The sequence below is a fragment of the Antedon bifida genome, chromosome 4, assembly GCF_963402885.1.
Source record: "Antedon bifida chromosome 4, ecAntBifi1.1, whole genome shotgun sequence".
Classification (NCBI taxonomy): Eukaryota; Metazoa; Echinodermata; class Crinoidea; order Comatulida; family Antedonidae; genus Antedon; species Antedon bifida.
Window position 1 is genome coordinate 2,225,207 of NC_136229.1, and position 24,860 is coordinate 2,250,066.

At 35.1% G+C, this 24,860-nt stretch overlaps 3 protein-coding genes across 5 annotated transcripts; 2 read left to right on the plus strand and 1 right to left on the minus strand.

The window, feature by feature from the left end:
• Positions 1–638: 638 nt before the first annotated feature.
• On the plus strand, positions 639–7,332 carry LOC144840402 (glycine receptor subunit alpha-2-like). The gene is made up of 9 exons (XM_078696210.1): positions 639–847; positions 2,650–2,747; positions 3,094–3,161; positions 3,832–4,049; positions 4,571–4,653; positions 4,985–5,125; positions 5,448–5,677; positions 6,016–6,162; positions 6,778–7,332. Exons 1-9 carry the CDS (start codon positions 759–761, stop codon positions 7,021–7,023), a joined length of 1,320 nt encoding a protein of 439 aa, XP_078552336.1. The 5' UTR covers positions 639–758; the 3' UTR covers positions 7,024–7,332.
• Positions 7,196–15,551, minus strand: LOC144840396 (RCC1-like G exchanging factor-like protein). Of its 2 annotated transcripts, XM_078696202.1 has the most exons (13): positions 15,424–15,551; positions 14,490–14,890; positions 14,128–14,257; positions 13,662–13,790; positions 13,438–13,504; positions 13,063–13,114; positions 12,668–12,752; positions 12,253–12,363; positions 11,726–11,796; positions 11,239–11,326; positions 10,618–10,791; positions 9,537–9,622; positions 7,196–8,772 (listed from the first exon to the last, which is right to left on the minus strand). In XM_078696202.1, exons 2-13 carry the CDS (start codon positions 14,835–14,837, stop codon positions 8,695–8,697), a joined length of 1,419 nt encoding a protein of 472 aa, XP_078552328.1. In that variant the 5' UTR covers positions 14,838–14,890; positions 15,424–15,551; the 3' UTR covers positions 7,196–8,694. The 2 variants fall into 2 exon arrangements, with proteins under 2 accessions (XP_078552328.1, XP_078552329.1); XM_078696203.1 differs by lacking the exon at positions 15,424–15,551 and having other exon boundaries at positions 14,128–14,213; positions 14,490–14,596.
• On the plus strand, positions 15,539–24,860 carry LOC144840390 (uncharacterized). 2 transcript variants are annotated; one of them, XM_078696195.1, is made up of 5 exons: positions 15,539–15,681; positions 16,066–17,421; positions 17,712–17,913; positions 23,130–23,362; positions 24,751–24,860. In XM_078696195.1, the coding sequence occupies exons 2-5, from the start codon at positions 16,081–16,083 to the stop codon at positions 24,760–24,762; spliced, it is 1,788 nt and encodes a 595-aa protein (XP_078552321.1). In that variant the 5' UTR covers positions 15,539–15,681; positions 16,066–16,080; the 3' UTR covers positions 24,763–24,860. The 2 variants fall into 2 exon arrangements, with proteins under 2 accessions (XP_078552321.1, XP_078552320.1); XM_078696194.1 differs by lacking the exon at positions 24,751–24,860 and having other exon boundaries at positions 23,130–24,243.

The window sequence follows — 24,860 nt, forward strand, 5'->3', positions numbered from 1 at the left end:
ATATTTATACTTTGATATGGCCAATTTAAATTTAGAATATTTTGTTATTTTTTGTGTTTTAAGGGACAATACATCTTTAGTATTTGTATCTCCGCGTTGTGTGTAAATGGTCATAAGGAATAACATAGATTCTATTTTATTATTACCGTTACCGTTCGTCTGTGCAAATTGGCCCAGTAAACTTTTCATCACGATTCGACAGCACTCATGCCGCATCTGTAACATCTGATTTAATACTCCGTAGCGGCGCTATCAACTTCGACTTCAACTTGTTTCTATAGGCCATCCAAAAATTAAGTAATTATGTTACTGTTTTGATCCCAATGTCCTAATATCCATACACATATCATGCGAAACCCTTAGACAAATATATCAATGTTGACAAATTAAAAGCGCTTAAAGCTATAGTCAGGTTTTATTTCTTCTCGCTGCAAGTTATTTATTGAGATTATATAGATACTTTACTTTACTTTATTATATTCATTAATATAGTAGCATGTTGCTATGGTAGCGATACGCATGAATGAGCGTACGTTTAATTTAAGCGAATAATGAAAATAGTACACATTACAACGCGATATAATAATAGTTGACAGTCACCCAAGAACTTGAGGCGGCGGCGCGAACAATACGCGGACGGTTAGACACTGTGTGGAAGAAATGCGAATAAGATACGTCGACGGAGTTAGACGCAAGAAGTAGAGCAGAAAAAGTACGTTACGTTCGAAAACTGCAATTTACTCAAGTCTAGTGAAAAAATGAGGCTCGTATTTATTTTAATTACGACATTAATTGTTGGCAATTACAATGGATTCGTTTTTTCTACATTCAGTATTGACAGTGGAAGGTAATTACATTATCAATATTTTGTTTTGTATATCAAAAATGTATCATTTATGTCAAAAACTCACAAAAAATGATGATTTAACTATAAATATAATTATCAAGTGGCGATTTAACGAAGATTCTCGAAATATTATTTATTTGGGAAAAATGCAGTAGACCCGGAGGATTTAAAAGACCATTTTCATTCATAGTCTTTGGCTATCCAATTAGTACCAGTTTGTCATCTTAATGACTTCATCGATTATGACATATCTAGGCGTGCATATTAACGATATACCAACGGACTTAAATCATCAAGTCAATGCTACAATTTAATATCTATATTTTATATATAGGCCTGCATACAGTATTAATAACAGAATTCAAGACAGCTGCAATAGTCTGATTCAAACCATAGTTAACGTACTTCCACAATCCAACCTACATCAGCGTTGGTGCAAATTGATATTTTAGAATATTGTAGTTTGGTTTTGTGGGAGAGATAGATACTATTGTTACTTTTCTGGTGCAATTGTTTCTCTTTTTGTTTTTTGTATGATAAGTATATGGATGTACTATCCGAAATAAAAAAAAAAATGAAACTGAAATGAATACTTTTAATTCATCGCAATGTTTCTGTACTATAAAACGTGGCTATGGGTCTCACTTGTATGGCTTTACAGAAAACGGTCCCTTATTGCATGGTTATTTTAGTACTTACATTTAAGTACAGTGTAGCATGAGACAAGTTACTACATAATGTAGCAAGTGCAATACATGTTACTACCGCGTACACACTAAGGAAAGTATGAAGTAGAAGATTGTTCCTATTGCACAGTTTCCATTACAGTGTAGCACGAGGCAAGATACTACGTATATTGTAGCAAGGAATGCCCCTGTTAATCTGTTCCTTACTACAGCAGCAAGGAGCAATGTACATAAGAAGAGTTTTCTATATTGTTACTGCACTTTCTTTTACTATTTAAAATCGCAAGAACAGAAATTATTTCTTGCAAATAATGCAACTTTTCTCACTGCATGACAATGCAATATTGGGTGCTATCTGTTTATCTATAGATCGATTAACGTGTGGTAGTATATTGTTAGGCAATCAAATCGTCATGTCATTTTGAATATTAATATCTTACGAACATTATTGATATTCACAGCATTTGTAAACAAACGAGTTCATGTTTTCTAAAAAATCGTGTATATGTATGGTATCAATTTATATCATCTATTGTATGGAAAAGATACTTGAATAGAGGAGGAGAGGAGTTTCGAGGGGTTATGACACACTTGACTATCATAAAGCTCTGTCTACACTATCAAACTTTATGTGACAAAAAAAATGTGATGTGCCTATATATGGACATGATGATGATGTCATGTCACTTCCATATTTGGGCATATCACAACCATATTTGGGCACATCACACTTTGTCAAATTAGTTTGATACAGGTAGACAAAGCTTAAGCTCTGAGATAGAAAAATGCTGTGAGGTTAAAGGCGGTGTGGAAAGGAACACATATGTAATGAAATACTCGCAGTTCCTTATACGTACACGTTCAAAGTAAAGGCTAATTTACACAGACGAGCGGTAACGGTAATAACAATGAATCTATGTTATTCCTTATCATCATTACACACAACGCGGAGCGGACGGGCGGCATCCGCTCTGAAGATTCTATGTGGACAAGCTACGCGGTTTTCCGCCTAGTGTTACCACTCGTCTGTGTAAATTGGCTTTTAAAACACGGGATTTTACGTATACCTTACATGTGATAAATACAGAAAATTAAAAAGCTTTAAATTATCTTTAGTTCCTCAGATTTTAACGACGGTTACAACGAACATGTTAGCGTGCTGGAAGATTTACTTAACCGTCCGAATCTTGCCATTTCTAGACCTTTAAATACAGGTATGTGAATTGTAGATAATTATAGTTAGGCCTACGTAGGATTAACCCATGTCTGTGCATTTGTGTTAGTTGCGGTACAATACTGGAATTTAATTATTGGAGATACCCCTATTTGAACCAATTGTGATGGTCCCGTAGGTGTAAAGCTCTGTCTACACTATCAAACTTTATGCGACAAAAAAAGTGTGATTTGCCCATGGATACGATGACGTCATATCACTACGGTACCATATTTGAGCACATCACATTTTTTCGTCAAACTAGTTTGATAGTGTAGACAGAGCTTTAGAAAAATGTATCTATATAATATAGTTGAAAGATTTTTATCTTATACCGTTATGTTTAGGTAAGGCGGATAATATTTACGTTCACATGACAATCCTTGGAATCGATTCAATACGAGAACAAAATCAAGTAAGTAAAGCTTGGTTCACACTAGGAAAATTGGTCTATTGATGAGCGATGTTTTTAAAATGGTTCGTCGCAGACAATATATTGGTCAAATACTTGCATGAAACGAACAAAGTATTCGTGCTCCTTAAGATTGGTTCCCACTAGGACGCAACGCAAGGACGTAAACACAACGCATGTTGACCAATGTCAAGCGACAGTTTGAATAATCCATCGATTGTGATTGGTCAACTCACTTATGTTGCGTCTTTAGCGGGAACCAATCATTACGCGAGCAGTCGGTAATACCAATGAGACACGTACACGAGTGCCGAGACACTCTCTATTTATCCTTATATAACATTTATATAACGTTTTTTTAATATGAATTTTAGCTTAATTTTTATCACGGGTTAAGTTTGGTTCCCACTAGGACGCAACCCAAATACGTAGACGCAACGTAAGTGAATTGACCAATCACAAGCGATGGATTATTCGAACTGTCGCTTGTCATTGGTCAACACGCTCGCGTTGCGTTTACGTTCTTGCGTTGCGTCCTAGTGGGAACCACGCTTTAGTGCGTGCTTGTATTTTGATTCCCGTTTACCTATTTGGGCTTCAAGATGAATGTTCATATATACAACTTCTATACTACATGCTTAAAAACTAAACTAAATACTGAATATGCATACAGGATTTCAGTATGACAATACTCCTAGAGGTTCTATGGTCTGATTGGCGACTGAACCATAGCCAGAGTGAAGCCCTCGTCCTCATAGGCAGTGACGTAAATAAGGTGTGGATACCAAATATGATATTTACGGATTCGACAGAGGCCGATATAAGTGACGTCACTAAAAGTAATCAGGTGGTCAGGATAAGTAAACCAGACAGTGTATCTTACGTCACCAGGTACGATCCATCTTTTTTTTTCTATTCTGGCTAAAGCTTGGTTCTCACTGGCGACGCAACGTAACGAAATCTACGCAACGTAAGGAAATGCCCTTCCACTCAATGTGTTTGCCCCCGCGCGCCTGCGTGAAATCAAACCCACGTTGTTTGCAGCACTATTGCGTCGTCGGTTCCCACTTGTGATTACGCAATACAGCACTTTGCGTCGATACGTCGTTGCGTTGCGTTCTAGTGGGAACCACGCTTTATTGACACAAAATTAGTAGAAAATCACATACAAGGCAAATTAGGGAAACCCGTTCTTGAATGCTGAAATAAATGGGTTCAGGACCGTAGCCAGTTTGAATTTTCAATTTTATCTACCTACCCCAATTCCCCAGCAGAGATCGTCATATTTTATATTGATAATATATAAAACATCTCTGCCTCGTCTGTTTTTAACCTCTCTCTCTCTATAGCCTTGTGGGTATCAAAATGTTCAATTTTTTTACCGATTTATACTTTATATTCAAATGTTTCAGAATGAAGATAAGGCATTTCTGTCCGATGGATTACGTTTACTTCCCATTTGACGTTCAGAGATGTCCGTTAAAAATGACGAATTGTAAGTGTATACAGGCAACCACGATTGTCTACTGATGCATTACGTCATTCACAGATTACTCACGCATAACGGACGGTAACTAGCGCCATCACATTAAAATATCACTGGGGCAGTTTCAGTTTACTATTGACGTTATACCGATACGTTGTGTTATCCAGATCGGATTACATAATTCGACACGCGCGTTCAAACATTGTTGAAATCTTTACATGCGTGTATTGGTTGTACGCACATATTGGTTGTACGCGCGTATTGGTTGTATCTAACTTGCGATAATCATTTTAAACAAAAGCCCTTTAGAATGCATAGTATGTTATTTTGTGTATTACAGTTGGTTATATCGACGATCAGATACATCTGGATTGGTCGTATAACGAAGCTATCGATTTATCAGCTGTATCATCGGTCGCCCATTACCACACGCCTCTAGTCGAAGAACAATACGCTTTCTACGAACCGGTTTCAGACACAGGTATAGTACACTGTGCTTAAGTTTGATTTATGACGTAACACAATGACGTAATTTGACGAATCAAAGCGAAAGTTTGGATGAGTTACGTTTCAGTCCAAAATCCAAATGAAAAGATATTACGATATAATTAAAATAAAATAACATAGTATTTAATAGAGGACTCTTATCAATAGGCCCGCCTACGATGATAGATCTATATACATTTTTTATAATACTAATGTGCCAGTGTAAGTTGAATTCTCTTGCATTTTTTAACACGAGGACACTTAAAAATTATCTTAAAAATTGGTTTTCTTTTGCTTCTTTTGCACACGTCACATAGAAAACATCTCCTGCATCGGGTTCACCCTCAGACTTCAGCGACAGAGGAATTTCTACGTATGGGGTTATATGTACCCTGCTGGTGGTTTAGTAATCCTCAGCTGGATCAACTTTTGGATCGATATCGGAGCCGTTCCAGCCCGCATCGCACTAGGGATGACCACGGTGCTAACCTTTTACACACAGATGGTATCTGCTCAACGGTTGACACCAAAACTTGGATATGCGACTGTAAGAATTTCAAATTCAATTGAACATTTGTTGGTTTCTAGTGTGGGTTCTGGACGGAGTTTTGACTTAGTAAATTAGTAAAAAGATACATTTTTTTGCATATATGGCGTTTCATACGTATACTAAAAAAAAGCCTCAAAATAACTACAGACTTGGCGAAAGTCTAGTTTGTTTCTAGTAATTTCCACTTTTCCGTCTGTCATCAATGTTATACTCAGACTGCATGGTTGGTTTCGAGAAATGAATGTTTGTTTTCTTTATGTTTAGCGCCCCATGTTTATTTACATTGTGTAGTTCTTCTGATTTTTGTACATATGATTTCAATGAATCTATTTTAGGTTATGGACTGGTGGATGGGGTTGTGCCAAACATTTATCAACCTTGCGTTATTTGAATACGCGCTCGCGCATCACATCTACACAACGGCCAAAAAACACGGAGAAGAAGCGAAAAAACAATTCGAAAACAAACGAAAAAATAAATCGGTTAGTGATGACTATTTATACTCAATTCAAAAGTTTGCATACGATTCCCAAAACAGATTTCGCAGATTGTACACCACACAACCTGTACAAACACTTTGCTAAAGGCCAACTTAAGTTCTATCAAACTTTATGTGGCAAAAAATGTGATGAGCCTATATAGGCTCATATATCATATTTAAGTATATCACTACTATATTTAGGCACATCACACTTTTGTCAAACTAGTTAGACAGAGATTTATGATGATTTACGATGATGTTGCAAGAGGTAAACGAATAGCGTGTTTCCGCAGCCACAAATTAACCGATAATTAACCGATAAACTTACTGCCTGTAGAAACGGGGTTTAACCGATTCCACTCGAGAAAAATTAACCGATAATTATCATTATCATTTAAATCGGATAATTATCGGATAAATGCGATAATTTTTAACTTTTGATCTGAAGAACACATTGTTGCAATGTGATTGGGCATCTGGTTGTTTGCCAATGACTGATCATGCGCACTTTATTGGTTAAAAAATGAACAGATAATGTTGTTTTTGCTGCGGAAACTCGGCCGAAGAAAATTTTTCAGAACATGCTAACCACGCCGTAAACTGTTTCCATCCACAGAAACAGGTGAAGAACGTCTCTGACAGCAAATACATCCCACTGCATTTCCAGAATGTTTATTCCGATGACGCGTCAAAAAGCGAACGCGAAGAAGAAATGGCTTTACAGAAGGCGGAAGAGTATTCGTATCAACGAATCGCATTAGCTTATAAAATTGATTTTTTCTCCAGAATTGTATTCCCAACATGTTACTTAATATCTGTAATTATATTTATTATAATTGTGAATCGTTTTAAAAATCCATGAAATATTATACAAATAGGCCTAAGTTGAATGGTTACACTATTTCATGAGTTGAAACGTTAACGTTAATTTAACGTTAAATAGAACAGTTAATCATACAAACATTCATTATTTGTAGTATAACACACCTACTGTGAATTATTACAACATTAGGGGCTAGGCCTAATGCCGTCTGCTTTCCTTCATGGCAAATGTGAGAGAAATGATCTATAGACTGATCACGAATGTCGCATTCATCTCTACCATGAATAAAAAGGCGGGCTGCGATTTTTTTTTTCGTATGTGAAAACAAAACTTTAGAACGATTATTACCATTTGATATTTTTCGTATTTTTGCGTCATTCATCAGTGGAAAATTACTTCTATTTATTGTCATTTGCATATAAATTATACATAGAAATTATATCTGAGATACACAAAAAAAATGAAAAAACAAAAACAATAACAAAGTATCACATCACTTTCGTACGGTATACTGACAAGCATTCAGTGCCCGATTGGCAGCCGGACAAACGCTGTTACGAAACCTAATATTTGTTCGACGAGAGATGATGGACCGGTAATGTCTACCGCTACGTAACACCTCAAATACATACATCAATCAAATGCAAAGGATAAACTCAAAAGGCACGTTATACATTTAAATACATTATTTCATCAAACATCAGACTAAAGGATACATATAGTCTTGCATCATTGCCATAGTTACAAACTTTGAAATGACACAAAACATGAACGTACGATTAAATGTATATAGTTACTACGACGATATTTTCAACAATATTGACAGTATCTTATTTGTGAACACTGAATAAATATAAGAACAGAATAAGCATATTAATATTATTATGAGTCTCTTAGGAATGTATACTGCCACTCACTGTAATTAAAATACATCTACAGAGCAGCAAAAGAAATTAATATTATGTTATTGATTAAAATTGATAATTAGATTAAAATTATGAATACAAGACCTCCTGTATACTACAACTACAAAACTATTCATTCGTGATGCCAATACACAATAATTAGATTGAGAGTCCATACGCATTTTAAAAATTAATAATGGTATGTCTAAATTTAAATTTTAATATAAATTTATAATAAAGTTTAATGAATAGAATAAATGTATACGCATGGTTAGTACCAATACTAAACAATGGATGATTAACATGTGTGAAATAACATGATTCAGCATTATAGATAATCAGACATCATTTAGGAGACTGCTATTGTGGGGACAGCTCTTTTAAGGAGACACTTTTCCCATTAAATGAACAGGACTGGGGAGGATAATATATGTTTCAAAATTACGACCAACCCCTATTCAGGGCACATCCCTATCTAGGTCACACCCCTATTCAGTGTACATCCCTACCTAGGTCACACTTCTATTAAGGGCACACCACTTTCTAGGTAAACACACCTATTCAGGGGGAAACTCCTATTCAGGGCACACCGCTATCTAGGTCTCACCCCTTTTCAGGGAACACCCCTATTCAGGGAACGCTCCTATTAAGGGGGTCAATTTTGGTTGTAAATGTGTCCCCCTTAATCTATTGTTAGATATTAATAGTTTTATAGATTGTCTAGGCTTTTTGCAACAACCTCTAAAAGACAGCATCAGTTCATTGAAATTTAAAAACACAAAACTGCCACCGCATTAGAACATTATCATATAAACGTTTTTGCAAGTGCAATCATGTGATCAACACCACAGGCTACATCAATAACTTCCGCTGGAACACCAACCTATAAAAAAGGCAATACAAATACCAATATTTATTGAGTTTTTAATCGTATAACATTAGCCACGTTACCATAGTTCTCATTTTATGCCATTATATATTTTAGTGTTTCTCGACAATGGAAAAATATTGATTATAAAGATAAAATTCTAATTCAAATATTTTAACAATTTTATATTCATTAAAATAAATATCAGATAATATTATTATACTGTGGAACAGTAACAAAAGAATTTTTGTTATCAAAAATGATGCCAAGGGAGAGATGACCAACTTACAAATAAAAGTTTCTTTAAAAAAAATATATATATTATCAATGTCTGTATTGAGCACATGCTTTATGCCTAATTATGCAAATTATAGTATTTACATATACCATACTGTACCTTATATGTTTTTCATTATATGTATTTATATAGATATTTTTTGATATTACAGAACTAACTAGTATTTTACAATTAAGTTGCATAATCCACTGCCTTAAGAAGCGGTTACTGCCATGAAATACACTGGGCTCGGAATCCGCTCTAAGCAGCTTCATCAAAGCGCGTTGATGCCCTGGATAATACCTTTCACATCGACTAAAGCTCTGTCTACACTATCAAACTATAGATTGAAAAAAAAGTGGGATGTGTGCAAATATGGTAGCAATGTGACATCATCATGTCACATAAAGTTTAATAGTGTAGACAGAGCTTTAGTCGATGTGAAAGGTATTATTGCCCGTGTCTCAAATGCAAGTTAAACATCAAATGAAAATAAACATACCTTGAGTGGGAAGTACTGATCCAGATGGATACCAAGTCCCAAAGAACCATGGGAGTTTTGACCCCATGTATACAGGTCACCATCACCTTGTAAAATAAATACCATTTATAAAGCTCTGTCTACACTATGAAACTTTATGTGACAAAAATGTGATGTGTATATGGACATGATGATGCCATAGCACTACCATATTTGACCTTTTTTTTTTGTCAAACTAGTTTGATAGTGTGGACAGAGCTTTATACCTGTATATTATGTATATATGCATTTATTCAACCTTCATCAACTTCTCATTCCAAAAGTATTGATTTTCCAGAACAAGAAAGTCATTAATGCATACACTAAGCCTACACTAAATAACATACATATAAATTGTAATATTTTGTATTTATTATATTATTCAATGACATGTACATTATGTGTATACAGTATTAATACGTTATGAATTACTCGATATGGCTTCTTGTTATTTGTGTTACAGTATTTTAAATTCTTGGTAGCAAGTTTCAACTCTGGGTCTTCCTACCACTCATCCATCGCACTGACCCTCCATCGCACTGACCCGCCATCCCCCTGACCCTCCATCCCACTGACCCTCCATCACACTGACCCTCCATCACACTGACCCTCCATCACACTGACCCGCCATCCCCCTGACCCTCCATCCCACTGACCCTCCATCACACTGACCCTCCATCACACTGACCCTCCATCACACTGACCCTCCATCCCCTTGACCCTCCATCCCCCTGACCCTCCATCGCACTGACCCTCCATCGCACTGACCCGCCATCCCACTGACCCTCCATCGCACTGACCCTCCATCGCACTGACCCGCCATCCCCTGACCCTCCATCCCACTGACCCTCCATCACACTGACCCCTCCATCCCGCTGACACCCGCTCCCCTTATGAAGCCTTCATAAGGGGACAAAGTGTACACAGAGCATTGTATGTTGTTTGCTCTTGTCCATTTAAGCATAAAGGCCTTTATAAGGGGATTCCCTTGAAATTAAAGCTGTATAAATGCAATATAATTTAGTTATGCTGTTAAGGAGCAATACAATTATATTTATCTTACTTGTTAAGGCAGCAAAATGGTGCATTCCACAGAATATCCTGGTAACTTTGACGTGTTCTTTCAATTCTCTACGGCCAAAAAGAATCGCAGGGATGGGTTCTGGTCTTTTGCTCTCTGAAAGCTTTGGCCCCTTGCCTAATATACCGTAACCCCACACATACACATCACCAGAATCTGAAACAAAAGCACATGTTCTCTAACTGTCAGTCAGTGAGGTAAGTGACAACATAGAAAAAATGTTCCCACTCTGAAACATCCAATGACTCATTGTTATATGAATATATCTTTGACTCCCACCGTGCTAAAGCTTTGTGTACACTATCAAACTAGATCGATAAAAAAAGGGTGATGTGCCCCAATATGGTAGTGATATGACATCATCATATCCATAAATGGACACATCACATTTTGTTGTCGCATAAAGTTTGATAGTGTAGACAGAGCTAAAAAATGTCATTCAATCAGTAAATCTTATTGCTATACTCAAACATCTCGCTGTTTATAAACAAGCTATATGCCAGTGAACCTTTAGCCTCTGAAGAGTAAAAAAAAATAAAATTGTCCAAAATAGTGGGACAAAAAATATCAATTCTGTCCCATATTATAGATGAAAACACTAACCATTGAGAAGTGCACAAACCGTGCCACCAGTTGCCACGGATACAACCCGTCCAACATCCTTTAAGGGAAGACGTCTTGGCTCTGCAATCTGCAGACAAATTAAAATACATATTTAGAGGACATAGGCTGTGTTCGGACGTAAAATCAGTTACACGTGTAACTTTACATGTGTAATCAGTGATCGTTCGGACGATGAACAATATACACGTGTAAACTAACAAAAAATACCCAGCAGTGTCATACTTCATGCATCTCTTTACACTAAGGTCAAAATTGCTCCTTATCTTGCGGTTAATCAGCTTGCGGTTTAAGGTGTAATTGAAAAATCCACCTCATGAGGTTGATTTTTGAAACAGCGAGTTTATCTCAAAATTTACACCACACGCGACCATTACACGTGTAAATTTGTTCCGTCCGAACGGGCTCATAATCAGAACGATTAGAATGACATTTAAATTACATTTTCACGTTACAGTTTGCTACTAACCTGTGTTTCATCTGTAACTAATCTAAGTTGATTGTATTCAGAATTTCCCCATCCAAATACATCTCCTTTATCTGTCAGAACAAAAGTAAAACAGAAATTAGAGAACAAGAACACATTCAAGCTGATAGTCTTGCGGAGGAGGCTATTTATAAATATAAAGTGGCATTAATAACAATTAAAGCAGTGATCTGAATATTGTAAACATTAGCAGTAGTGGGACTGATATGGAATGGTGGATGTCATCTAAGTTTATTGGTTTAAATCCTTCAAGCCTCCAAGATTCTTGTCATGATCAAGACATTGACATTTACTAAGCTTCAAAACACAAAACCATGTTAAGCTCTGTCTACACTATCAAACTTTATGTGACAAAAAAAATGTGATGTGCCCATATATGGACATGATGATGCCATGTCACTACCATATTTGGGCACATCACACTTTTTTGTCAAACTAGTTTGATAGTGTAGATAGAGCTTTATGTAATCTCTATAGTTATGTATTCATTGTGTGGGGAGACAACTTACCTGATACAGCTAAGCAGCAATCGGCATACGTAGTGACATCAACAATTGTTTCACCTTTCAGATCACCTGATATTAAACTGACCTCACTTGAACTTTCATAATCTCCTCTACCTACGGACAGAATTTTGGGATTTGTATTAAGCTCTGTCTTCACTATCAAACTAGTTTGAAAAAAAAAAACCAGTGTGATGTGCCCAAATATGGTAGTGATATGATCATCATGTCTATATATGGGCACATCACATTTTTTGTCACAAAGTTTGATAGTGTGGACAGAGCTTAACTATTATTAACATACTACACATCAAAACATGTATACTATAATGTTGGATAAAGCTTAAGTCATATATAGATATTTCATTCATTTTGTTTATTTAGTATCATTATTTCCTTCAAATTGTAAAATGAACATAACCTGTTTGCCCGTCAGCTCCCCATCCACAACTCAAGACCTGCCCACTTTCTGTCAAAAACAAACTGTGGTCTTGTCCACACACAATCTAAGAATAGTGTAAAGTAAATAACTTGATTAAAACTACAAAATGACATATTAGTTATATTAATAAATATATTTATTTTGATTTTGTTTTGGTAGACAATAGTCTTTACATTCTTGTGTAAAGTGCAGTAACTAGTCACAAGGATGGTGCAGCATTATACACTTTAAAAAAATAATTTTCTTTGTGCTCCTGTTGCAAACTAATACAGAGGGCGCCAAACTGTTCTACATCATTGCCAGCATTGATTCTTTTTAGCTATACATTAATAAAGTTAGGGGTGAAAGATTACAAACAAATTTCTGATACAAACCTTTTTTATTTTATCTTCAATACCAGAAATGTTGTGAATTCTCATATTACAGCTAAATAAATTGTAAAATATGAAAACATTTTAAATTTATCTAATAGTAATATTCAGTTCTCTCAAATGAGAGGCCCCAAAATACAAGTATTATAAGTTAACATGAACATTAGATAGGTACCTATATGCACATACAATAAATCTGGAAAGTGATACTATTGTCTTTTTTGTCTGTGTAAGTAATGACATAAAGCTCTGTCTACACTATCTAACGGCATATTAAAATGATAAAAACAACCTAAAGCTCTGTCTACACTATCTAACGGCATATTAAAATGATAAAAACAACCTAATATTAAAGTAAGAAATAAATTGTTACTGCACCTGTAATCTTCGTCTTCTATGACTTTTCTTCCACACTGGCCGTATGCATTATTCCCTAGACTAAAAACTTAAAGCATCACAAAAAAATCAATTTCACACGAAATAACTAATATTTATCTAGTGAATATAATTTTAATTTAATTTTTTTAATTTTTTTATCACCAAGAAGTCTTAATCGATACTATTTGTCAGAAGAAAATCAAAACAAATAAAATTATTGATACCTCCTTCTTGATCTGTCAAAACTAGAGAGTGCGCTCTTCCGCAAGCAACTTGAATCACACGAGTGGAACGAGGACTTTTCAGAGGTAGATGAATTTCAGCTGGTGCTATTACATACTCTAAATTTTTACCTTAAAAAAGTATTTATATAAATGTATTTTAATTTCCATCTAAATAAATGTGCATTTTTTTATTTTCAAACTTTTTTATGACATTTTAATTTGAACACAAGAGATAACAGTACCTCACTCATCTTAAGCTCTCTCACTATCAAACTAGTTTGACAAAAAAATGTCATGACATCATCATGTCCATATATGGGCACATCACATTTTTGTGTCGCGTAAAGTTTGGCAAGAGCTTTAGTGTTGAACCAAACACTGTACACCTTGTAGTATTCTGCATCCTTCATGCACAAGCCTCAACCAAATATCGCTGTAGCCCTTCACCCCTAATCCATCCACCTACCCCTATTCACTTGTTTCTCGTGGTAGCCTATCTGTGTGTCTGTGTTAATTCCTGTGCCCCAAAGTTTCGATGAATTGAGGCTATTACTGGAAAAGAGAGAAAAGCCATAACCACAGGCAACATCTGAAATCTACAAATATAAATTCAGTCATGTCAAAAATCTACAAATTCAATTATAAGTTTAGTAATGTCAGAAATCAAGATATTTGTTGTTTTTTAACCCTGGAATACAAATTTCAATTATGTATTTGGCAATAAATTTGAACTTGAATGTTTTTGAAAAAAAAAACATCTATATTTTACAAGTCAATGATTATTTACACGATGTTAAATGAAAAAAAAAATTTCTATTTAGTCGGTACCTTTTCATCAAAATAAAGCAGATAGGGGGCGGTCTGTTTCTTTCGTACAGGAACTCTTGGCTTGGGTTTGATAAACGTTGGTACACCTAAACTTCCCGTCATCGCATAACCCCAAACATAGACACGGTGTTTTCGCTGTCGATGGTCACCGCCAAATTTGTGTACGGTAAGGTCCTCCGCTTCTCGTTCATGTACATACTTGTTTGAATAGGTGCGGTGTTGTGATGATACAGTAGTCTGCTGTGAGATATTGGCTAAGCACGAAAGAGTTTGACATTTAAAAAAAATTCTATTTAAATATGTTCCTTTATTTTGTAATAGTTTAACACAGTTCAGCGTGTTATGCATTCTTTGGTTTTGATTTTAGTACCGATGACTGCAACCCATTATGAGGTTTACACCTAGAAAATAACAAGAAATTAAATATTGGTCAAATGATTGCATTTTAGCAGATTTCACAGTATTTATTTTATTAATTATAATTTATTTTATATTACATAACATGCTCTGGACTAGGGCCTTTCACTACTGCAGTACTACTGTAACTACTATTTATTTTTGTCAGTAGTGGATCGACTGTACACTACCTGAGTCAGTTTTTGTACCTGCTGACATAGCTCTCCTAATAGTACTACTACTACACTACAGGGACTCTACTAGCTAGCCTACTATTACTTGATAGCTAGCCTAGCTAGGTCAGGAGGCCTACTAGCCAAGCTTCTAAGTTCTAGTTACTTAACATTAAGTGCAGGTCTAGCCTAGACTAGAGAGGTACCTAGGTATGTATATTATATTAGGCTATGTCGCTAAGTAGTAAGAAGTATATGTTAAACAATAGAGTACTATATTAACTCCATTAATAAAGTTTGTTTTTTAGTTCAAAAAATTAGGTAAACGTGCACATATCCCAGACGTTCAAACAACTCCCGCCTACCATAAATTTGAAAAAACATGTGGTTGTTGCCTAATATCTTGTGTTGTTGAACTGTGTGTCATCATGGGCGTTCCATAATAAATAGCGCCCTCTATATTTGTTGTTGCAATAATAATCTTGATCGGAATCATCGATAAATAAAGATGATGAATGGTTCGTGCGAGGCCTATAAATATGTAGAGAAGATCTAAAAATGTCGCATATTATTTCGTATTGATTGTAAGATTACATTCACACGTCACTCTTATTAGAGTATCGGTAAGTATTTGGTGTAAACGTAAACTCGGATGCTAAATATAGGGACTATTTGAACTAATATAACACAGTATTTCAGGATCACTTACTTAGGCCCAGTTTGTAAGTACGGTTGTTGGGTATTCTATTTATAATTTGACCAGGGCAGCATGCAGAGGGCAAGGGTTGCAATGCTAGTTAGCAATACAATATAGCCTAGCTCTGTCTTATTATTAGCAACGTATTTATATATGATTAAAATGCTGTGTAGTTTAATATACAATACAATATACAATACCTTCAATTTCCTATCCTAATCAATAATTAACTGGCCTATTATTCAAACTTCGTACATTACTCGCATCACAGCCAAAGATTTTTTTCTACTCTTTTTGTGTTTAAATTCAGATCACTCCATCCGAAATGAAGAAAACGTTTGCATCGATATCGACTCAAACACCAGATGAGCCTGACAAACCCACAATCTTATCATCAACATGTGAAAACTGTACAAGAGTGGAGTATCACTTGGATATTGGACACAAACCTATCAGCAACCAGCCATTCAAACATCGTCCAGTTTACCTTCCACCAGGCGCTGTCAGCGTTAAAAGAGCCTTAAGCTTTCCACGCGACTATGAAACAGTTTGGTGGAGCACAGCGGTTGGTGGCAATACTAAAATTCCAGCCCATAACAAGAGAAATAAATCGCAAAGCGATCAATTTCCAGAGAAGGTGGAACCTGACCATGATGGTCTCATCAACGTTGATTTAAATTTATTCAAATTGTCTGATAGTAAGGAGAATCAGGCAATCTACATGTGCAATAAAACGTGGAATCTTCCGACTCGCGTACCTTATGGCCGATATTGCGAACGACGCTCATCTGACACGCGTGAATACTATTCACAGTGGACGTCAGAAGGTCACAGCGATTTTGAAGAATATATACCGCAACTTGAGAATGTCGCATACGGCCCCGTCGTTATGACCCAACTGGATCACAGCGAGGGGGACAATGTGCAATACGTTGAATCCGATTCTGACGACGACGATGATGATAATGATAATGACAATAGTGATGTATTTAGTATTCTTGAGGTAGGTATGGAAGCTGGACAAAGTCGTGAACAGCTTTTAACAGATGGCGCTATTGATGCAGCACTTAACGACATTGACACGTATATGACTCTGATTGTTGGTGGCGCTGCTGTACAAAATCGAGAATTACAGTCGGGTACTCCGCCTCCTTTGTTTTGTAGAGGGCGCTCAGAAGTGACCAGTTGTCAAATATGCTTCTGCGTTGAGTCGTTACACGTCCGTATATGTTGTAAATTACCTGTTTGCGATTTATGTTTAAAAGAATACTTCACAACGCAAGTAAAACAGCGAATTGTAAAGATATCTTGTCCAGGTTCTACGTGCAAAGCTTTTGTGTGCCGCGAAGAAATTTCATATTTCCTTGAGCCCGAAATTAGGGACAAGTTTTATCGCTTTTTACTTGAAGCCAACTCAAATCCCAGCACAAAAACATGTCCAAGATGCAATCATCTAACCAGCTTACAAAATGGTGCTAAATCCAAATCCGAAAATGTGCCCATTACCTGCGAAGAGTGTTCGCTTAATTGGTGTTTTCCCTGTCATGCTCCATGGCACGAGGGTTTAACGTGCAAAGAATGGAGACGTGGAGATCGCATGTTGAAGCAGTGGGCGAAGGAATGGAGTTTCGGACAACAAAATGCTCATAGATGTCCAAAATGTAAGGTGTGTATTTTAAATATAGGCCTATGATTGTATTCAGAACTGAGAAGAGATACAGTTAGGCACTACTGGGAGATATGGCTTCTGCCTGTGTATCGTATGATGATGAGTACTACTACAGTATCTCATCTGCTACGCCCCTACGATCATCTAGGTCATGGGGAAACTAGAACTAACTAGAACTAGAATGATTGTATTGTAGCTCAATCAAGAACAAGAATCTAGAATATTAACATTAATGGTATGCGATAAACCGTAATTTGCATACATTAATTTTTTTTATTTACATACAGGTGCTAATTCAAAGAGTAACAGGATGTGATCACATGACATGTTCAAATTGCAACACCGAATTCTGCTACCAATGTGGAGAGCGCTTCCGAGGCATGAAATTCTTTGGAGATCATTATTCTCGTTACAGCGTGTTTGGCTGTAAATACCGATTCAAGCCTCACGATCCGATGGAACGACGTGCTGTTAGAGGTGCTGTATTAGGTATGTATTCTGTAACAAATTGCATCTTTTCTATCTAAAGCTCTGTCTATACTGCCCAAATATGGTGGTGATATGCCCAAATATGGTGGTGATATAACCAAATATGGTATTGATATGACATGATCATGTCCATATATGGGCACATCACTTTTTTTTTTTACATAAAATTTGATAGTGTAGACAGAGCTTAAAACTTGTTGAAGGGGCCAACTGAACTTCGAGTTGGTCCTTATTTTTTATTTTATATCACATTTTTTTGTTACATAAAGTTTGAAAGTGTAGACAGAACAACAAACATAGCATAGCAACAACAACGCATAGTTCTATATTACAAATATACTGCTGCGGAACTTGCAGTACTCGCATTTCACATTTGCTAGTAATATACAGTAGTTTTGTTTTTCGTCTGGTATATTTATATAAATACTTTTTAAAAGGAAATTGTAGAAGGATATGGAAATTAGTATCGAAAAATTATATTGTATCCTGCTAGAACAAATGGGTGATACATCATTTTGAAAGTTAATTTCATCACAACAAAAGGAAATGATAATAAACAACTGGCTAGCATCCTGTTAGGGACAAAGAAAATAACATAATAAAGGAAACAGCAAGTGAATTAAAATTGATTATTATACCAACAGAATACCAAACCAACCAATATAAAAGTCAAAACAATACCACGCACAGTTCTAAATTCAAAGACAATGATATTGGAAAAAGACAAATTTCCCCTTTTTTATATTACCCCATTTTTTTCCATATCATTCTAAACAAACAGGTCACCATAAATTATGTGATCAAAAAGCAGATATCAAAGACTGTAAATCTATATACAAATTTCTCGTAAACAATGATAGTTGCTACGGCTAATTTGCCAAGTACAATGAAACACTGCAAGGGTTTACACAATGGGAAGTAATTGACCATGGTATATTTACAGTAGGCACACTGTGATTGTTTTATCATACTGTTTACACTGTGTGTGTGCATACCTATCGTAAATCAATAAAAATGATATTAGTATAAAATAAAAATTTCACTATGAGTATGATCATAGAGATATATTATATCACTATAATATCTCTATGGTATGATCTCATTTAGGAGACACTTTTCCATAAACTTACAGCCAGTATATGACCTCACTAAAGGTCAACTCCTATTAAGACCCCTATTATTTAATAATTGGACCCTTTTATTGGCAACAATTTTATATAGGAAAGTAATGATATAATGATACAGTAGCTTCATGGTGAAACCAATTTTGAATTAATAAAATGTGTTGAATTAGTTTAAAGTAAAAATTAAATTAAAACACTAATAAGAAAGCACGAGTAGGAATGTTAGTTCTTGGAAATCAGACAAAATTGTTGACTCATTGAAGCTCAGTATTCCTGGTAGTCCTATAGTACATTATAATAAAGATATGCCAGAAAGGTAACAGATTGTACACATAATATACAGTGCATAGTGCTTGATTGAAAGAATATATCTATGATGTTTTGCTATTTGTATCCCTTTCTATTATCTACGGGGGAGAATCAAGGATTTTTCAAACAATCAACCGGGTGGCAAAAAGCCAGGTGGCAACAGGCCGGACCCCAGTAAACAATATTAATGGTCTGTCAAAAATAGACATTAAAAAGCACTTCATAAATTCATTTGTACAATTAAATACTTCCTATTAAAGCTTCGTCTAATTATCAAATATGGTATTGATATGACATCATCATGTCCATAATGGGCACACTTTTTTGTCAAACTAGTTTGATAGTGTAGACAAAGCTTAAGTCATTGTTTTGCAGTAACATTTTCAAATCTCAATATTCATATCAGAGAGATCATCTGCAGCTAATTCGTATTCTCTTTTGGTAATATCGATGTCGTTATCTTGTATCTTAAAGTGCAACACATTAAATACTAAATATTAACTGTCAATCAATTTGTCACTTTAGCGTTGTCAGATAAAAGCTATGAATAGCATTAATTATTATGGTAATGATTCGTCCTGTACATTAACTCTTTTTTCAGTCACAATTCTATCGATTTTAAGATCATTTATTTTGACAAAATGAATAAATTATCAGTTTAATTTATTACTATTGCCCTGGATCAATTCAGGATGAACAAAATAGCAAATAATTATGTAGCTACTGTAAAGATAACAACGCAGATCTTAAATTTATCTATGCAATGATGGAATGGTATAAAGCGATTGATTCTTTTAAAAAAGTATCTTTTTAAAGCATATATTTACCTACTACAGATTATAAAGCATACGAGTGTCTACTTAAAAACTAAAGAACTATATATATCTAAAGCTCTGTCTACGCTATAAAATTTTATGTGACAAAAAAAAATGTGATGTGCCCATATATGGACATGATGATGTCATATTACTACCATATTTGGGCATATCACTGCCATATTTGGGCACATCACACTTTTTTGGTCAAACTAGTTTGATGTGTAGACAGAGCTTTAGAGAACAAAGAACAGTACTAGGAAGAGAGTACGGTTTTGTCATAGTAACACAAGCGATTCCTCAACAAAAATTAAGAATATCTTGGAGGTTTTGGTTGTTATCCATACACAAGTCTTCCAATAAAGTATTGTACAAGTTCAAATTCTCTGGCACATAAACAGCACTCAGTTTTTATTTAACTCTTAATGAATCATGAGTTAAGTTCTCCAGTAATTGGTGTTAAATGTGTGCTTTTCTCAAACACAAAAGAAAATCTTCTTCTAGCATTACTAATATTATCATTTGCGGTTTGCCTCATTATTAAAAGACTTAAAAGCAATCAGATATTATCAAGTTTTGTTTAGAGGATTATGGCGTACCATAGGTTGGAATATAAATGAGGCAATTTATAGAGGCAATGATTGAACAAGTAAACTATTACATACATACATACATACATACATACATACAGTGGATTATGTCTCAAAGGTAACAATTACTTGTGCATGAACATCTTGATCGTAAAATAATGAATAAATAATGTCCATCACAGCTTTTTCAAATTCAATTTCAACGCTATGAATTTTAATTTAGGAGACATTTCTGGGAAAGGTTTTCAACATTACAACAAGTTTACAAGAAATTTGATATATTATATAGACTCTTTACATTTTTATAGCAAATTTTTCAATTATAAATGTTTTGAATAAGGTAGAACACCTCATTTGCGGGAAACCTCTATTATGGGGACACTTCCTGTCAAATGAAGATATATGTTTTAACACTTTAGCAAACCCCTATTTAAGGGACACCTATTTTCATTTTCATTATTGCATTAGCACTGAGACACTTCAATAAAAAATTTAACAAAAAAATGTTTTACATGCTAGTAACTGCATGCAGTGTTTTGTCAAATTTGACCTTTTACGTTTTTTTGGAAAAGTTGAGAAACCTTGAAATAAAAAGTACATACAGTACTAACTGGATGCAATGTTTTGTTAACTTTGACCTTTTTGGGGTCAAATCCAAACTGTGGTTCAAACTTGTGTGTATGTAGAGATGATTGTGCCGTGCAATTGACTAATCAATGTTAAGCTGAGCAATTCAAAAGTAATTACCATTTGACATTTTCAAACATGTTTTTATCATTTCTTCATCATTGTTTGAGAGACATCCGCATTTCTTGATGAGATTCGTGATAACAATCTTAAAAGGCCTCTACTTGCCTGCCTTTCAGTTGACATCATTTGGGTTTCTTCTTCATTACGCCACTACGCCACTGCTCCACAGAGGTTTTACATCTTGCCTATAGAAGTACTTATTTAAATTACTTGCTGTCATTGTGTATAATGACTGAGAAAGGGACCATGTCAAAATTGTATTATAAAAATTCTACCAAATCTACCTTGTTAATAATCTCACATTTTCTAAGGATTTTTTTTTTGTTCTATAATAATATTTTATTGATTTAAATTGTCCACAGCATTATGGGGTTTTTTGGGCATACTCATTTCTCTATTCTACGATTAAAAGGAAGACCAACAAGTAACTTGATGAACCAAATAAAAAAAGATTTAAAAACGATTTAAACATTAAAACAATAACAGACATTCATGCCCTAAATAGTTAATAAATGGAAACAAACTATAGAAAGTTTAATGTTAAACACGGAAATTGTTAAGAATGCTCTTGAATTGCCACAAAAAAATAATTACCGGTAAATAATTTATATCCATATATATATATATCCTCTATTCCCTGGTGATTCAATGTATGCTATACAAACATGGAGCCTTGCATACAAGAAAAGAATAATGTGCACTTTAAAGAACCTAGTACATCTTTCGAGATGAGTAGGAGGTTACCCCAGTGTACTAGTACACACAGCCACTTGATCATAACACTGGGCCCTGTGGGAGACCAGTCTTGGACTGAAGAGGTTACCCCAGTGTACTAGTACACACAGCCACTGATCATAACACTGGGCCCTGTGGGAGACCAGTCTTGGACTGAAGAGGTCACCCCAGTGTACTAGTACAGTACACACAGCCACTTGATCATAACACTGGGCCCTGTGGGAGACCAGTCTTGGACTGAAGAGGTCACCCCAGTGTACTAGTACACACAGCCACTTGATCATAACACTGGGCCCTGTGGGAGACCAGTCTTGGACTGAAGAGGTTACCCCAGTGTACTAGTACACACAGCCACTGATCATAACACTGGGCCCTGTGGGAGACCAGTCTTGGACTGAAGAGGTTACCCCAGTGTACTAGTACACACAGCCACTGATCATAACACTGGGCCCTGTGGGAGACCAGTCTTGGACTGAAGAGGTTATCCAGTATAAATATCTTATCATAAACAATCATCATTGACAAAAGGTGATAAGAATAAAGATTTAGTTAAAAGAAACTAATCAAAGCTTGATTAGATGTTTTGCCCTACTCTGAACTACAATTACAATCCTAATCAAAGCTTAACACCAACTTGTATAAGAAATATTATGAAATATGCTATATGTTAAAATAATTAATTTATTGTAATATATGAAGAAATATAAAGATAAATGCAAAACTTTAAGTTACGATAACTATAAATAAATAGCAAATAATAAAAATAAAACAATATTTCAATCACAATGGAGTAATAATAATAATATATTCCATGGTCAAACCTACAGGTATCATCAAACAACAGAATGTTTTACAGCTAAAAATATCAATTTGCTTTTTGTTTTGTTTGATAGGATGTCAGATTCTTGCAGCCCCTGTATGCCTAGGACTTGTTGTAGGGGCTGGTGGCCTAGTGTTAACCTGCAGTGCAATAGCCTTACCTGTCTATGGTGGCTTTAAGCTACACCAGTATATTAAGGCAAACAAGAGACGACGGCGATTACAGAAGTTTCTCCAGGCTAAGAAGCAACAACAACATCAACAACCACAACAGCAGCAACAGCAACCACAGTTGCAGCCACAATGGGTATCATCATCATTTTGATTCAATTAATTTGTTTCAATCTTCAGACTATCAAACTTTATGTGACAAAAGAATGTGATGTGCCCATATATGGACATGATGATGTCATATCCATACCATATTTGGGTACATCATACTTTTTTTGTCAAACTAGTTTGATAGTCTAGACAAAGCTTTAGAATTTGTACTTTTGCAAAAATACACTTTTTTCTTTTTAAATAAAAATTAATGAACACACATTTTGTCCTCAACAGTTGGCTAAGTAAAAGCTCTGGTAATATATTAATACAGTATGTCAACTAGACCAGTGTGAAACTATAATTATGCTGTATATAAAAACAAAAGTAAAAAATAATCATGTCTTAAGAAAAAAAATTAAAGTAAAGTATTTTAGAGTCAGCTGTATATTCAAGCTGAAAATAACCTTAACAACTCTATTTTTTTTTACATTACAATACTATTTAAACAAAAATATTGCAATTGAAAGTAAGGTCTTGTGAAAGTTATATAGTAAAATGCAGTATTATACTTGACGAATTACTTGAATAAAATACCTTTTGGATTTGAATATAATATAAAGTATAGTAATTTAACTGCATGAATGATTCAAGTATATATAAAGGAGTGTGTTATAATGATGAAAAAGTAAACCTAATTATGTCGACTCTAAAAAAATAATTCTAGAAAATAGATCTTTCTATTTATATGTTAATGTGCTGTGTAGATAAGATACATTTTTTATTATAGCCTACATTGTATATGTGTGGTTACACTAATTGTTTCAAAAAAAAATTTAGCACATAATAAAGTGATTTTTGCAACTCACAACTGTACAACTTTTGATATGAAAATATAATTGATAAGTCATTGAATGAAAAATAAAACTGATTTACAGATATTGTTACGAAATGCAGTAAAATGGCCAGGCCTACTCCACCTAAAAATATCACCTTCCCGCTCCACTCCCATGCGCCTAAAAATACTCACCATCGGCGAGCATGCTTCTCGATTCCCTGGCCTAGGTAGTAGGCATATATAAAGATATCGGGAAGATGATGGGGATGATAAAAGGAACGCTTAGTTTAATAACTGTAGGCTATAGGTCTTGTTTCTCGTCGTAAAATTGGACCATAAACATAATTATAATACAATTTCAACTGGCCTTCCATTTCGCCGTGTCGATCGTGGCGTGTGATCGGGAGCACGTGACGATGATGCACGTGGTGTTGGGCCGTGAGGACGGATGCCGTTTCTAATTGGTCAGTAGTTCAATGAATACGATTACGCATGCTCCGTGTGTGATAAGGTAAAACCGTCCTTCGCAGATCTAACAATATATAAGGCTCTGTCTACACTAACTAGTTTTTCTCCTTGTTCCTTTCTATTTTCAGGGAAATACTTAAAACGCTGTGGTTAACTGTGGAATTACATTTTAACTGTTACGGTATTTTTTCTTATTCTTCCATTGTAAAGCTTGGTTCCCACTAGCGACGCAACGTAA

Bases quoted from the DNA above. Each gene is read 5' to 3' on its own strand.
- LOC144840402 (XM_078696210.1), top strand. From the start codon at position 759: ATGAGGCTCGTATTTATTTTAATTACGACATTAATTGTTGGCAATTAC. The intron at 3,162-3,831 runs GTAAGTAAAGCT...ATATGCATACAG, and splicing joins CAATACGAGAACAAAATCAA to GATTTCAGTATGACAATACT. The intron at 4,050-4,570 runs GTACGATCCATC...CAAATGTTTCAG, and splicing joins AGTGTATCTTACGTCACCAG to AATGAAGATAAGGCATTTCT.
- LOC144840390 (XM_078696194.1), top strand. From the start codon at position 16,081: ATGAAGAAAACGTTTGCATCGATATCGACTCAAACACCAGATGAGCCT. The intron at 17,422-17,711 runs GTGTGTATTTTA...ATTTACATACAG, and splicing joins ATAGATGTCCAAAATGTAAG to GTGCTAATTCAAAGAGTAAC. The intron at 17,914-23,129 runs GTATGTATTCTG...TTTGTTTGATAG, and splicing joins TGTTAGAGGTGCTGTATTAG to GATGTCAGATTCTTGCAGCC.
- LOC144840396 (XM_078696202.1), bottom strand. From the start codon at position 14,837: ATGCATAACACGCTGAACTGTGTTAAACTATTACAAAATAAAGGAACA. The intron at 13,115-13,437 runs GTGCAGTAACAA...CAATTTATTTAG, and splicing joins ATAGAAGACGAAGATTACAG to CTGTAATATGAGAATTCACA. The intron at 10,792-11,238 runs GTTAGTGTTTTC...CTTTTGTTTCAG, and splicing joins GGTTTGTGCACTTCTCAATG to ATTCTGGTGATGTGTATGTG.